The following is a 15116-nucleotide window of genomic DNA, read 5'->3' on the forward strand; positions in this document are numbered from 1 at the left end:
GAGGAATAAAAATATATATCATATACATATGTAGATTCTAGTCACACTATCCTTCATTTTGCTTTTGTCGTTTTAGTTTTTTTTTTTTTTTTTTTTTTTGAGACAGAGCCTCAAGCTGTCGCCCTGGGTAGAGTGCTGTTGCATCACAGCTCACAGCAACCTCCAACTCCTGGGCTCAAGCAATTCTCCTACCTCTGCCTCCCAAGTAGCTGGGACTACAGGCGCCTGCCACAATGCCTGGCTTTTTTTTGGTTGCAGCCATCATTGTTGTTTGGCAGGACCAGGCTGGATTTGAACCTGCCAGCTCAGGTGTTTGTGGCTGGTGCCTTTTTTGTTTGAGACAGAGTCTCATTGTGTTGCCCTCAGTAGAGTGCCACAGCGTCACAGCTCACAACAACCTCAAACTCTTGGGCTGAAGTGATTCTCTTGTATCAGCCTCCCAAGTAGCTGGGACTATAGGCACCGGCCACAATGCCCAGCTATTTTTTTGTTGTTGTTATTGTTGCAGTTGTCATTGTTGTTTAGCTGGCTTGGGCCAGGTTCAAACTTGCCACGCTTGGTGCATGTGGTCGCCGCCATAACAACTGTGCTAGAGGCACCTCCCCGCCCCCACCCACTTTTTTTAACTTGCAGGATAAACAAGGTACACTTTGCTTTTTTGATTTAATGTATTCTGGAGCTTGACTCACATAAGCTCCCATAGAATTACACATTCTTTAATTAATGACTGTGGTGCAATTGATTTTAGCCACTTTTCTGTTGATGTACTTGGGTTTATTTACAGACTTTTGCTAATGCAAACAATGAATTGACAGTTACAGTTTAGTAAAGAAATAAAACAATACAGAAGTTGCGCATAACCTTTCTGTAATTGTAAGTGTAGGATACATTTTGTTCTTTGCTTTTTCTTCATTTCCTGTTTCCTCTGTCCCAAATTTTAACAGAACCTGGCTCCTTCATATCATCCAGGTTCAAATGTCATGCCCTAGAGTTGTTGAATGCCCTGTCTCTTTGTTGCTCTCTCCCTCTGCACCTCCACTACACACGTATCTTTTTCTTCTAGTGAATTTTTTTCCTCTTCTTTATTCCTTTTCTTCTTTTTAGTTCTTTCTTCCTTTTCTTTTTATTTCAGACAGCGTGGGAGGGACTCACTATTTTTTTTTTTTTTTTTGGCCGGGGCTGGGCTTGAACCCGCCACCTCCGGCATATGGGACCGGCGCCCTACACGTTGAGCCACAGGCGCCGCCCGGGACTCACTATTTTAAGCCCAGGGTCAGGGAATCCTCCCAAGCAGCAATCCTGGTGAATTTCTTTTTTTTGAGACAGAGTCTCACTATGTCGCCCTCAGTTGAGTGCGCTGCCATCACAGCTCACAGTAACCTGGAACTCTTGGGCTTCACGGAGTCTCTTTCCTCAGCCTCCCAGGTAGCTGGCACTACAGGCGCCCACCACAACTTCTGGCTAGTTGTTGTTGTTTTTGCAGTTGTCATTGTTGTTTACCTGGCCCGGCCGAACCCGCCAGCCTTGGTGTATGTGGCCACTGTTCTATGGGTGCCAGGCCGCCCTGGCGAATTTCTATCAGAAGCTTTCTCTGATTTTCACCACTGTTCCCCGTACTTGCCTCTCAGCACTTCTACAGCCATTTCCCTAGAAAGGTTGTGGGGCAGGGACCTTAACTCTTGTCAATTCGGTGAACTTGTGAGTGGAGCAGTTCATCTGTGTTTCCGGCACAAATGCCCGAGCCTGGCATAGAGTTAGCACTCAAGAAATGTCAAATGAATGGCAGCGCCTATGGCACAGTGTGTAGGGTGCCGGCCCCATATACCGAGGGTGGCAGGTTCAAACCCGGCCCCAGACAAACTGCAACAAAAAATAGCCCGGCGTTGTGGCGGGGACCTGTAAACCCAGCTACTCCGGAGGCTGAGGCAAGAGAATCACCTAAGCCCAGGAGTTGGAGGTTGCTGTGAGCTATGACGCCACAGCACTCAATGAAGTGAGACTCTGTCTCCAAAAAAAAAAAAAGTTTAATAATGTCGTATTAGATTTTTTTCCCCCTGAAGAGCTCATCATAGTACAATTTGTTTCTCAGTTTTTGAGATTTGTTTTTGCTTTGGCAAACGATGCTATACTGGACCTCTTTCTGCCTCTAGCCTTTCTCTCCGTTTGGATTACACATCAGTCTGTTTTTCAAAGCAAGTTTACTGAACCAAAGGATGTGAATTTTTTTTTTCTTCACAATTTACCTTAAAAAATTGTGGGGAGGCACCTGTAGCTGGAAGGCGCCCGTGGCTCAAAGGAGTAGGGTGCCAGCCCCATATGGCGGAGGTGGCGGGTTCAAACCCAGCCCTGGCCAAAAACTGCAAAAAAAAAAAAAAACAAAAAATTGTGCACACTGACGGTTTTTTTGTAGTCAACAGGTTCCTAAGAATTGAAATAGTAATTATAAAACCTCGATCTTTCGTCTGGGTATTTTTCCAAGTTCTCTGACTACGGTAAAGTCTTCCACTCCCGTGCCTCAGTTTCCCAAAAATCACAGGCGCAAATTGACGCATTTCCTGCCTGGGCGTGGGGTGGGGGTGGGAAAAAGCTCCGCTTTCCCACAGCCCGGAGTCTCGCGTGCTCGCCATTTTGATTGACAGTCAGTCTGACCAATCATCGTGTTGCGGCCGAGTGTGAGGGCGGCCCTTCTGGACACGCACGCGCACTTGTCATCTCTCGGGAGATGGGTGGCTGCCGTGTCTTGGGTCGGGTTTGGAGTGGCTGGCGGTCGGGGTTGAGGGTCTGCGCAGCGCCCAGGGACGCAGGCTTTGCCACCGAGGCCCGGTGATTAAGCACTTTCTCCTTCCTGTGGGAGGGAAGCTAGGGCAGGGAGACGAGATGTGCGGGATCTGGATTAGGTAGATAAATTCTTATCCTGGCTCTGCTGTGTGACTTTAAACTAAGTCCCTTGGCCTCTCTGAGCCTCAATTCTCTCCGCTTAAAGTGGGGCCAGTAGTACCTGAGTTTTGAAGAAGCTCAGCCAGGACATTCGGAGGCAGCAGGACTTGGGAAGAGGTGTGCAGAGAAAGGAATGATTCTCCTGTTGCTTTGCCCACTTTTTCCAGGCGTCAGCTGCAACCTAGAGGCTCCAACAAACGGTTAGGACCCCTAGGGGACCGGTCCTTCCTGGGCCTATTGCGGATAAAGAATCTCAGTCGGGAGAAGTTGGTTGATGTGCTAAGGGCAGCCGTGGTGGAACAGAAAGGTGAGGGGTGTGAGAGACAGCTGCACAGGGACCTGGGAGGGTTGTCTGCCGCAGGGATGTTGGCTGGGTGCTCCATTAAAGCCCTAGGGATCAAATCCTGGGTCTGCCTTCCACTAGCAGCATGAGCTGCGATGAGCCACATAGGACGTGTACCCGCCGCCCGGCACTAGGGTTGGGGAAGGAGGAGAGAGTACGAATAACTAGAGAGCCTTGTACATAGTAGGTACTCAGTAATAGGAATTGGTATAATAGTAAATTATTGTTTATTGATGGACAAAGCATAGGCTTTGGAGTCAGACACATCTAGGCTGTGTAATCAGCTTGCCTTATGACTTTAGGATAATAATTTCTCTGAACCTCAGTCTCCATTCAGGAGTTTATTCATTTTCTCAACTATCTATTGAACATGTGCTATGTTCTAGGCACTGTTTTAGGCAGCCTCTGCAGTGTTGAAAAAGACAACTATGGACCCAAGGAAGTCAACATTCAAGTGGGAGAAATGGATTAATCAGAAAATAAGTGGTGAGGTGGCTCACGCCTGTAATCCTAGCACTCTGGGAGGCCAAGGTGGATGGATTGTTTGAGCTCAGGAATTTGAGACCAGCCTGAGTAAAATCGAGACTCTTGGGTTGGTGCCTGTGGCTCAAGGAGTAGGGCGCCTGCCCCATATACCAGGGGTGGCAGGTTCAAGCCCGCCCCAGCCAAAAACTGCAACCCCCCCCCAAACAAAATTGAGACCTCCGTCTCTACTAAAAATAGAAAAACGGAGCCAAGAGGATTGCTCAAGCCCCAGTTGGAGGTTGCTGTGAGTTGTGATGCCATGGCATTCTACCCAGGGCCACACAGTTTGAGACTCTGTCTCAAAAAAAGAAAAAAGGAGATGGGCTTTTGAAATATTTGTTTTTTGTTGTTTTTGTTTTTTTCTTTCTTTCCTTTTTTTTGAGATGAGGTCTCATTCTGTTGCTTGGCCTAGAGTGCAGTGGTGTCCTTATAGCTCACTGCAATTTCAAACTCTTGGGCTCAAGTGACCCTCCTGCCTCAGCCTCCCAAGTAGCTGGGACTACAGGCACGTGCACCACCATGCCTGGCTAATGTTTTTTGTTTTTGTAGAGAGGGGTCTTGCTATGTTGCTCAGGCTAATCTCATACTCCTGGCCTTGGTTGATCTCCCACCTTGACCTGCCAAAGTGCTAGGATTACAGGCATGAGCCACCATGGCCAGGTCTTGAAAATTTGGGACAGAGGAAACAGCAAGTGCAAAGGCACTGAGGTGCAGTGAGTTTGGCATATGTGAAGAACAGAAAGAAGTTCAGTTTGGAGGGGGGAGCTGGTAACTCGAGTCTGAGGGTCATCACGGGACATGTGCTAAGATGAATGAGAAAGTGCTTTGTAAACTCTTTAGTGCTGCATAAAGGTTACCAATTTTCTTTTTCTATTGCTGATGTTCATATAATGTATGTTTCAGGACCTCTAGTGACGCTGAATAAACCACAAGGTCTGCCAGTGACAGGTATGGGCAGAGCATATGAAAGGGAATGCCGTGAAGGTGGGGGGGGTTTGATGTTGATGAGGGAGGGCATAGTTAAAATAAAGGGATGAAGTTCTGGCCTCTGGTGCAGTTTGTACCCTTTCTTTTCTTTCTTTCTTTCTTTTTTTTTTTTTTTAATGTTTTGAGATGAGGTCTCAAGCCATCTCTTGCCTCAGCCTCTCCAGTAGTCAGGACTACAGATGTACACCACTGCACCCAGCTAATTAAAAAAAAATTTAGAGGCCGGGTGCGGTGGTTTATGTCTGTAATCCTAGCATTCTGGGAAGCCAAGGCAGGGAGATTGCTTGAGCTCAGGAGTTGGAGACTAGCCTGAGCAAGAAAGAGCGAGAGCCTGTCTCTACTAAAAATAGAAAAATTGAGACAAGAGAGTCTCTTGAGCCCAAGAGTTTGAGTTTGCTATGAGCTACAGTGATCCTATGATGCTCTACCCAGGGCAACAAAGTGTGACTCTGTCTCAAAAAACAAACAAACAAAAAACAGTTTTAGAGATGGGGGTCTCATTATGTTGCCCAAGTTTATCTCAAACATCTGGCCTCAAGTGAGCCTCCTGCCTCAGCCTCCCAAGTATTTGGAATTACAAGATAAGCAACTGCACCTGGATTTTCCTTATTTTCCAGGAAAACCAGAAGAGCTGACATTGTTCTCAGTGCTGCCCGAACTGAGCCAGTCCCTGGGGCTTGGGAAGCAGGAGCTCCAAGTTGTCCAAGCACCTGGGAAGTAAGTGGTATGGGTGACAGGAAGGTAGGCGGACAGGTACCCATTTGGGGTGGGGAAATAGCTGCTTAGGAATAAGCTGAGACATTTTCAATGGGAAGGTTTGAGATCATACAGGTAGGATACAAGGACTCTGAAAAGGAGGAGGAAGCCAGTGGATCTGAATTCAAATCTTGGGTACAAACTGTGTGATTTTAGGCAAAGCATGAAACCTCACTGAGTCTCAGTTCCCTTAACTGTAAAACAGAAAAAACAGTACCTTTGGTTACTGTGTAGCTCTGGCAGGCATTACTAGTCAATACATGATGTTTTTTTCTCTAATTGCCATTAGTTAGAGATGGTACTTAAGATGAAGTATTTCTGCAAACTTGTGAGCTTGTTCGTGGGGAACCTAATTATTTAAGTTCCTAGTTGAAATTAAAATTCCTAGTAGAGTATGTGGCACATGGTGGACGCTCAGCAATTGGTGGCAATTTTTATGGCATTTGGCTCTGAGCTTCCTGGAAGCCAAGGCAAAATAAGAAACAAGGGGAAGCCTGACTTGTTTCTAAGGAGGTGGCCTGGGATATAGTCATGATGTTACTGTTTGGCCTTAAACAGGTTAGTATTCATAGGAATCTCCTTTTTGTGGGTGAACCCAAAGGACTTTAACTTGTGTGGTTTGTCCCCTTCCTCTAGGGAGGCTTCTGGGCTTGTACTCCTTTCCAGTTGTCCCCAGACAGCAAGTTGCCTTCAGCAGTTCTTCAGCCGCTCACGGAGAGCCCAGAGACCGACAGCCACCTACTGGTAAGAGGTGCTAGGATGTTCCTCGGGCAGTGGGGACGTCCCAGCAAGCTACTCTGTGACCACCTTCTGCCCCTTGTTCAGTGCTGTCACTGATGGGATCCCAGCTGTTTCTGAGGGAAAGATCCAAGCAGCTCTGAAACTGGAACACACTGATGGGGTCAATCTTGTGAGTGAGCGTCTGAGCAGGGAAAAGGAGGGGTCCTTCCGGATGTTCTCCCGTTTAGAGGAGTTGTGTCAGGGATATGGGCTTTGGGTGGCCGGCTCTCCTGCCCCCTAAAACAGGCGAGTGACCCCTGTGTATAGTGGGACCTGTCCAGAATCTCCTGGGAGCAGGGAGGGTCTGGGCATAGCTTCTAGGAGTGCGTGAAACTTGTTCACTTTTTGCGAGCACCACAGGTAGTTCCAGTGGAGAACCCATCCCGGAAGGACATCCTAGAAGGTGTCAGGAAGACCCTCACCCACTTCCGTGTGGTGGCCACAGGCTCTGGCTGTGCCTTGGTCCAGCTGCAGCCACTGACAGGTGGGTCTGAACCCCCAGCCAGCCTTTAGAACAGTACTTGGCTCAGGGAAGAAAGTAGGGGCAGATAGGATAGTGGTAGTACTCAGCAGCAGCCTAGGGGGCATTTGATGGAGCCCATGGTGTATGTAACCAGCTGGAGGTGGCGGCCCCAGGCTTACAGCCTAGCAAAAAAGAGCTGTCCTTATTCTCAGTTGCTTCAACAGTTAAATCAGGGCTGCATCTCATCATGAGCAACTCCCACAGGCCAGGTGGATTGACAGTTTTGATTGTCCTGACCTGGTCATGTGCCCCTCTCTGGAGGCAGGGGCTGTAGTACTGACTTTGCTAAAGCCATATGATTTGGGAATGGGGATGGTGTTTCCTCAAAGGAAAGGGCAGGGACAATGCTGGGTGAGACAGAAAGAACAGCTGCCCACCGTTTTTCCTGCCTCTTGTGTTGCCCAGTGTTCCCCAGTCAGCTCCAGGTGCACATGATACTACAGCTCTGTCCCGTGCTCGGTGACCATGTGTACTCTGCTCGAGTGGGCACTGTCCTGGGCCAGCGCTTCTTGCTGCCACCTGAGAGCACCAAGCCCCAAAGACAGGTACTCAAGCCCCCACTGCCTACTACCTTGGGAGAGGGGAGCATCTCCAGACCTAGCTATGTGTCTCAGGACTGGAAGGCAGCCCACTTGGCTTCCAAGGCTGTTTGTACCCCTGACTTGCTGTGTGGCCTTGGGCACTGACACCCCCTTTCTTGGCCTCATTCTGACCATCTGTTCAATAAAGGAGTTGAAGTGGCTGATTTCTAAAAGCCTTTCCAGGTAGGCCGTTCCTTAAGTTTAGTGCAAGGGGTAAAAGAGGTTGTGTGTGTATTGGGGTACCTCTACCTGCTGTAACAGTAACCCCAAAGTACCAGAATCCTAACACAGTAACTTCCCCTCCTGTGAAGTTCAGTTCACAGGAGTTGGGTAGGAGTGGGCTTTGTTCCAGGCAATCACTCAGACATCCAGGTTGTTGATGTCCAGCCGGGTGAGGGGAGATGGTACAGGTTCACATGGACGAGGTTTTTATGGGCCAGGTCTGGAAGTGGCATACATCCTCCCACTCACGTAACGTGGCCTCGCCAAACTGCAGGAGGGACTGGGAAATGTAGTTTAGCCGTGTGCTGTGCGCCCCAGAGGAAACTGATTTGGTGAACCCCAAACTGTCACACTGAGTGTTTGTGCACGTGTGCACCTGTGTGTGTAGAAAGGAAATGACTAACACCTGCAGACCAAAGGCGGTGGGAAGTGCTTGCCCTACTTCTATTTCCGTTAGAACCCGATACGCAGCTAGTTGGAATTTATGTGGCTGACACTGACCTGCCTCTCCCACTCCAGGTCCTGGATGAAACCCTCCTCAGACGCCTCCACCTGACTCCCTCCCAGGCTGCTCAGCTGCCCTTGCACCTCCACCTGCACTGCCTCCTCATCCCAGGCCCCAGGCCCAGGGACACCCCCATCGAGCTCCTGGCACCCTTGCCCCCTTATTTCTCCAGGACCCTCCAGTGCCTGGGGCTCCACCAACAATAGTCCCCCTCTATTCCTGACCTCCCACTGGAAAGCAGGGGCTGGGGGAGCTGCACCAGACCCAAGGAGAATGAGGTCAGTGTTCAACATTCAGTAAAGCCATGGTTTTAAGTTCTGGGCTCTACAGTCAGACAAACCTAAGATCAACTTCTTTCTAGGCCACTTGCTTGCTATGTGGCATTGGGCAAGTAACTTCACCTCTCTGGACTTGAGAGAATAAAAATTCCTACCTCATGGTATGGTTTTTAGAATTTGCTAGGTGAGTGTTTATCATGAACTGTGCTCTCTGCTGAGTTGAATATGTAGTCTTTTCTTTTTTTTGTGATTTTTTTGGCCGGGGCTGGGTTTGAACCCGCCACCTCCGGCATATGGGACTGGCGCCCTACTCCTTGAGCCACAGGCGCCGCCCGCATATGTAGTCTTTTATTTTTTATTTTAGGAATGGTGGTCTCACTATGTTTCCTAGGCTGGTCTTAAACTCCTGGCCTCCAGCAATCCTCCCACCTCAGCCTCCCTGCGACTGGGATTACAGTCAGGAGACACTGCATCTGACATTGTTTTGTAACCAGCACTATCCATCTTTAGAACCATTTGCAAACTTCATACTCATTAGACGGTAACTCCCAATTCCTCCCAGTCCCTAGTAGCCACCCTTCTACTTTCTGTTTTTATAAAATTGACTATTCTAGGACACACGTGTAGTGAAGGTGTTGATCTTTTGCTTTTTTTTTTTTTTTTTGAGACAGCCTCACTCAGTTGCCCTGGGGTTGAGTGCTGTGGCATCATAGTTCACAGCAACTTCAAACTCTTGGGCTAAAGCAGTCCTCTTATCTCAGCCTCCCAAGTAGCTGAAGTAGCTGGGGTTACAGGTGTCTGCCACAACACCTGGCTGGTTTTTTTCTATTTTGTAGAGATGGGGGTCTCACTTTTGCTCAGGCTGGTCTCAAACTCCTGAGCTCAGGCAGTCTACCTGCCTTGGCCTCCCAGAGTGTTGGGAATACAGGCATGAGCCACCAAAGCCGGTCACCTCCAGTTGTAAAAAGCAGCAGTTCTCAACCCTGGCCTCACATTAGAATCCCCTTCTTCCAGGCCTCTCAGGAAACTTAAGTCCCCATGCTTTCTCATGATTCTGCACCTCAATGATTCTGGTTTAATGGGCCTAGAATGGGGACCCTGGCATCAATGGCAACTTGTATAAGTTCCTAAAGGGGTTTTACTATTCTAGGTTGAAAACCACTGGCCTCATTTGGGAGAATTCTTTGCTTTTTTTTTTTTTTTACCACATACCTAGACATTTCTAAACAATATACATATTATATTTCACCTGTTTTTGAAGTTTCTTTCATTTTTTTTGTTTTTCTTTTTTGAGACAAGAGTCTCACTCTGTCATGCTGGGTAGAGTGCTGTGGCATCATAGCTCAAATGAACCTCAAATTCGGGTTTGAGCAGTCCTCTCGGCTCAGTCTCCTCTCAAATAGCTGGGACTGTAGCAGTGCACCAGTATGTCTACCCAGTGTTTCTGGTTTTTTATTTTTTTTATTTTTTTCAGTGTTTCTGTTTTTAGTAGAGATGGGGTCTTGCTCTTGCTCAGGCTGGTCTCGAACTGCACAAGCAGTCCATCGCCTTGGCCTCCCCAAGTGCTAGGGTGAAAGGTGAAGATCTGTGGGTGGAACCAGGCTGTATGTGATCTATGATTTGCTATTGCTTCTAAACATGAAATGTGTCTGGTTGCATGTCACATAGTTTGGATTCTAGGTTTGAAAGACCGCAATTTATCCATAGAACTGTTAATGGACAGTAGTTTGGTTGTCACATTTACTTAGAGCCTTCCTGTACACATTTCCTGGTTCAGTTTTGCAGGGCATTTCTGGATCAGAGTATGTGTATGTATCTTCAATTTGACTAGTGTATAAGTTTCCTAGGGCTGCACTAACAGATGATCACAACCTGAGAGGCTTATAACAACACAAATGTATTCTTTTTTTTTATGGAGATAGAATCTCACTTTGTTGCCCTTAGTAGAATGCCCTGGCATCTTAGCTCACAGCAACTTAAAGCTATTGGGCTCAAGTGATTCTCTTGCCTCAGCCTCCCGAGTAGCTGGGACTACAGGTGTCCACCACAACGCCTAACTGTTTTAGAGATGAGGTCTCACTCCGGGTCAGGTTGGTCTCGAACCTGTGAGCTCAGGCAATCCACCCCATCAGCTTTCCAGAGTGTTAGGATTACAGGCGTGAGCCACTGCGCCAGGCCCCACAAATGTGTTTCTTTTTTTGAGACAGTTTTACTGTTGCCCTCGGTACAGCTCTGTGATGACATAGCTCACAGGAACCTCAAGTTCTTGGTCTCAAGAGATTCTCTTGCCTCCGCCTGCCCAGTATCTCAGATTACAGGCACCTGCCACAATGCCCGGGTGTTTTTAGAGATGAGGTCTTTCTGTGGCTCAGGCTGATCTCAAACCTGTGAGCTCAGGCAATCCATTCCCCTCGGCCTCCCAGAGTGCTAGGGTTACAGGCCTGAGCCACCGTGCTTGGCCCCACAAATGTTTTTTTGAGACAGAGTCTCCATTGGTAGAGTACCATGCTGTCATAGATCACAGCAACCTTAAGCTCTTGGGCTCAAGCAATTCTTGCCTCAGCCTCCTGAGTAGCAGGGACTACAGGTCCCCAGCACAACACCCGGCTGTTTTTAGTGATGAGGTCTCACTCTTAATCAGGTTGGTCTTGAACCTGTGAGCTCAGGCAATCCATCTACCTCGGCCTCCCAGAGTGCTAGGATTACAGGTGTGAGCCACCACACCTGGCCCTATAATTTTTTTTTTTTTTTTGAGACAGTCTCACTGTCTCTCTAAAGACTGCTGTGGCGACATAGCTCACAGCAACCTCAGCCTCTTGGGCTCAAGCCATTATCTCACCTCAGCCCCTTAGTAGCTGGACTACAAGAGGCCGCCACAATGCCTGGCTGTGTTTTTATTATTATTATTATTTATTTATTTATTTTTGAGACAGCCTCAAGCTGTTACCCTGGGTAGAGGTGGCATCACAGCTCACAGCAACCTCAAACTTCTGGGCTCAAGGGATTCTCCTGCCTCCGCCTCCCAAGGAGATGGGACTACAGGCGCCTGCCATAATGCCTGGCTATTTTTTTTTCTTTTTTTGGTTGCAGCCGTCATTGTTGTTTGGTGGGCCCAGGCTGGATTCAAACCTACCAGCTCAGGTGTATGTGACTGGTGCCTTAGCCGCTTGAGCTACAGGTGCTGAGCCAATGCCCGGCTGTTTTTAGTGATGAGATCTTCCCTTGGCTTGGGCTGGTCTCGAACCTGTGAGCTCAGGCAGTCCATCCCCGACAGCCTCCCAGAGTGCTAGGATTACAGGTGTGAGCCACCACACCCAGCCCCACAAATGTATGCTTTGTTTTTTTGAGACTTAGTTTCATTGTCCCCCTTGGTAGAGTGCTGTGGCATCATAGCTCAAGCAATTCTCTCACCTTGTCGACCAGAGTAGCTGGGACTATAGGTGCCCACCACAACTCCGGGCTGTTTTTAGAGGTAAGGACTCTCTCTTGCTCAGGCTGGTCTCGAACCTGTGAGCTCAGGCAATCCCACCCCTTTCAGTCTCCCAGTGTGCTAGGATTACTGGTGTGAGCCACCATGCCCAGCCCCCAAAATGTATTCTTTTTTTTTTTTTTTTTTTTTTTTGAGAAAGTGTCACTGTTGCCCTCCATAGAGTGCTTTGGTGTCAGCTCACAGCAATGTCAAGCTCTTGGACTCAAGCAGTTCTCTTGCCTCAGCCACCCAAGTAGCTGGGACTACAGGTACTGGTCACAACACCCAGCTGTTTTTAGAGACGAGGTCTCGCTCTGGCTCAGGCTGGTCTCGAACCTGTGAACTTAGGCAATCCATCCACCTTGGCCTCCCAGAGTGCTAGGATGACAGGCTTGAGCCACCACGTCTGGCCCCACAAATGTATTTTTATTTTTTTGAGACAGAGTCTCACCGTCCCCCTTGGTAGTGTGCCCTGCCATCATAGCCTGCAGCAACCTCAGCCTCCTGAGTAGTTGGGACTACAGGCACCCGCACAGCACCTGGCTGTTTTTAGAGATGAGATCTTGCTCTGGCTCAGGCTGATCTCAAACCTGTGACCTCAGGAAATCCAACCGCCTCGTCCTCCCAGAGTACTAGGATTACAGGCGTGAGCCACCACGCCTGGCCCCACAAATGTATTTTTTTTTGAGACAGTCTCACTGTCGCCCTTGGTAGAATGCCATGGCATCATAGCTCACAGCAATGTCCAGCTCTTCGGCTCAAGCAATTCTCTTGCCTCAGCCTCCCAAATAACTGGGACTACAGGTGCCTGCCACAACACCTGGCTATTTTTAGCTATGGTCTCACTTTGGCTCAGGTTGGTCTGGAATCTGTGAGCTCAGGCAATTCCACCCGCCTTGGCCTCCCAGAGTGTTAGGATTACAGGCATTTGCCACCATGCCCAGCCCCAAGAAAAAAAATATATTCTTTTTCTGTTTCTTTTGAGAGGAAGTCTCACTGTACCGCTTGGTAGAGTGGGTGTCATAGCTCATAGCTCAAGCTCTTGGGCTCAAGCAACTCTCTTGCCTCAGCCTACCGAGTAGCTGGGATTATAGGTGCCTGCCACAATTCTGGGCTGTCTTTAGAGCAAGGTCTCACTGTGACTCAGGCTGGTCTCAAACGTGTGAGCTCAGGCAATTCATCCCCCTTAGCCTCCCAGTGTGCTAGGATTACAGGTGTGAGCCACTGCCCTGCCCCACAAATGTATTCTTTTTTTTTGGAGACAGTGTCACTGTCACCCTCCGTGGAATGCTGTGGTGTCAGAGTTCACAACAACGTCAAGCTTTTGGGCTCAAGTGGTTCTCTTGCCTCAGCCCCTGTAGCAGCTGGGACTACAGGCACCTGCCACAACACCTGGCTGTTTTTAGAGACGAGGTCTCGCTCTGGTTCAGGCTGGTCTCAAACCTGTGAGCTTAAGCAATCCACCCGCCTTGGCCTGACAGAGTGCTAGGAGTACAGGTGTGAGCCACCACACCTGGCCCCACAGAGCGAGGCAGCTGGGACTATAGGTGCCCGCCACAGTGCTGGGGTTAGAACCCGCCACCCTTAGTATATGGGGCCGATGCCCTACCCACTGATCCACAGGCACTGCCTGGAAATACCATACTTTTTCACATGGATGGCCTGTTGGATATTTCATTCTTAGGTGACCATGACCCTTGCTTGGAAAGGGACAAACTGCTTCCTCTAGAAAAGGGCTGGGGTTTAAGCAAGATTGATCCTTTCCCTATATTGCCATATATCTCATGGCATAAATGTTCCTATGTCCAATAGAATGTCAATCTGCTGCCAGCCCCACTAATCTGGCGTTGGGAGGACTCCCAGTGGTCAGCCTTTCTGGCATTATGACCTTGCCTTCTACTCACAGCCACATCATGTTGGACTTCCTCTTTCAGACTCAGTTTTCTTGTCTGAAGAATAAGCAAAAGCTTATCCTTCCCACTGCCACCCAAGTATTTGAGATGCTATGGAGACCCTGAACAGGAAGCCCCTTTGGTGTCACTAGATGGGAACTGCTCATGGACTCTTGCTATTTCTGTAGACTTTGGGTAGATGGGCTTGCTCTCCAACCCCCAATGGCAATGGGACCGAGCCCAGAATACATTACTTGTTCTTTTTTATTTGTTGATAGATGCAGGACAGGGGCAGTGGGGATTGAAGCAGGGGCTTCCTTAGCCACATAGCCCCTGCAACCCGGCTTCTGGAAGGTATCAGTAAGGGGCAGGGGTTCTAGGAAGCTCAGCTTCTTCATGGGGTATGCCTCAGCCTTGGGGTTGTCGCAGAGTCTGGCCTTGAACTTGCCTTTGGCCTTCACCATCCTGTGGGTGCTAGGAAGAGTTCCAACTTCTAAGGACAGAGGCCACCAGGCACTTCCAAGTTGGGGGCCTCGAAGGCACGGGGGAGCAACGGCCTCGGTGTAGAAGGGGAGAGGGAGAGAGATGATCAGGAATAATATGAAGGGGGTTCTCAGGGAGACAAGCTTTTCCCTTGGGGTGCCAGCCAGCCTTGGGAGCTGCCCTCTGCCTGTGCCCTCCAGCCCTGACCCCAGTGGTCGGCACTGCCCGCTGCCAGGGTGTGAGTCACAGTTCAAGGCCCACCTTTCTTGGCTTCGGGATGCTGGATGTCTGCTTGAGATCAAGGTTAGGTGGGAGGGAAATCAAAACCTTGGCTGTAGGTAGAGTCATCACTGCCTTGCTTGTGGTCGACAGGGCCTTAGAGCCCACCAGCTTGCTGTGCTGCAGTCTGAGGACTCGCCCCTGGGGTCGGACCACATGGGGAGAAGGTAGCCGGGCTTTGGTGTGGAGGTTGGGGAAACAATAAGGGGCTGTGGGAGTAAGGGAGGCTGTCAGGGCCTGCGGAGGCCCCAAGGCTGACCAGCTGCCCCACAAGGTGTGTATAGGAGTTAAGGAGGGTGGGAGGAGGGCAGGGTGAGGGCAGATGGAGCCCTCCCAGTTCCTCCTCCAGAGGCAGTGGGATGAACACAGGGTTTGGAGTCCAACAGACCTGGGTCTGCTTCCCAGTTTTGCCCCTTCTGAGCTGTGCAACCTCGGGCAGCTTCCTTAAACTTCCTGATACCTCGGCTGGAAAATGGGGATAATAGCACCTACCTTGCTAGGTTGTTATGAGGACTAAAGGAGCTGAGTAGGTAGTGGCACAGTGTAAAACTGTAAA

At 49.2% G+C, this 15116-nt stretch overlaps 2 protein-coding genes across 18 annotated transcripts in view; one reads left to right on the forward strand and one right to left on the reverse strand.

The window, feature by feature from the left end:
• Positions 1-2684: 2684 nt before the first annotated feature.
• On the forward strand, positions 2685-8596 carry RPUSD3 (RNA pseudouridine synthase D3). The gene is made up of 9 exons (XM_053598784.1): positions 2685-2823; positions 3105-3244; positions 4709-4753; positions 5410-5509; positions 6185-6292; positions 6374-6458; positions 6689-6812; positions 7257-7396; positions 8174-8596. The coding sequence occupies exons 1-9, from the start codon at positions 2723-2725 to the stop codon at positions 8363-8365; spliced, it is 1035 nt and encodes a 344-aa protein (XP_053454759.1). The 5' UTR covers positions 2685-2722; the 3' UTR covers positions 8366-8596.
• A 3248-nt stretch (positions 8597-11844) lies between these two features.
• Positions 11845-15116, reverse strand: part of TTLL3 (tubulin tyrosine ligase like 3) — a 31889-nt gene continuing 28617 nt past the window's right edge. For 5 of the 17 annotated variants that reach the window (XM_053598729.1, XM_053598730.1, XM_053598732.1 and 2 more), the window contains 2 exons: positions 14543-14769; positions 11845-14355 (listed from right to left, as the gene is read on the reverse strand). In XM_053598729.1, the coding sequence (XP_053454704.1) occupies positions 13975-14355; positions 14543-14769 (608 nt within the window). In that variant the 3' untranslated portion in view covers positions 11845-13974. Of the gene's footprint in view, positions 14770-14948; positions 15026-15116 lie in introns of all 17 variants that reach the window. The other 12 variants (XM_053598736.1, XM_053598742.1, XM_053598734.1 and 9 more) reach the window with 8 other exon arrangements.

The sequence above is a fragment of the Nycticebus coucang genome, chromosome 8, assembly GCF_027406575.1.
Source record: "Nycticebus coucang isolate mNycCou1 chromosome 8, mNycCou1.pri, whole genome shotgun sequence".
In the NCBI taxonomy this organism is placed as follows: domain Eukaryota; kingdom Metazoa; phylum Chordata; class Mammalia; order Primates; family Lorisidae; genus Nycticebus; species Nycticebus coucang.

Bases quoted from the DNA above. Each gene is read 5' to 3' on its own strand.
- RPUSD3 (XM_053598784.1), top strand. From the start codon at position 2,723: ATGGGTGGCTGCCGTGTCTTGGGTCGGGTTTGGAGTGGCTGGCGGTCG. The intron at 6,813-7,256 runs GTGGGTCTGAAC...TGTGTTGCCCAG, and splicing joins CCAGCTGCAGCCACTGACAG to TGTTCCCCAGTCAGCTCCAG. The intron at 7,397-8,173 runs GTACTCAAGCCC...CTCCCACTCCAG, and splicing joins GCACCAAGCCCCAAAGACAG to GTCCTGGATGAAACCCTCCT.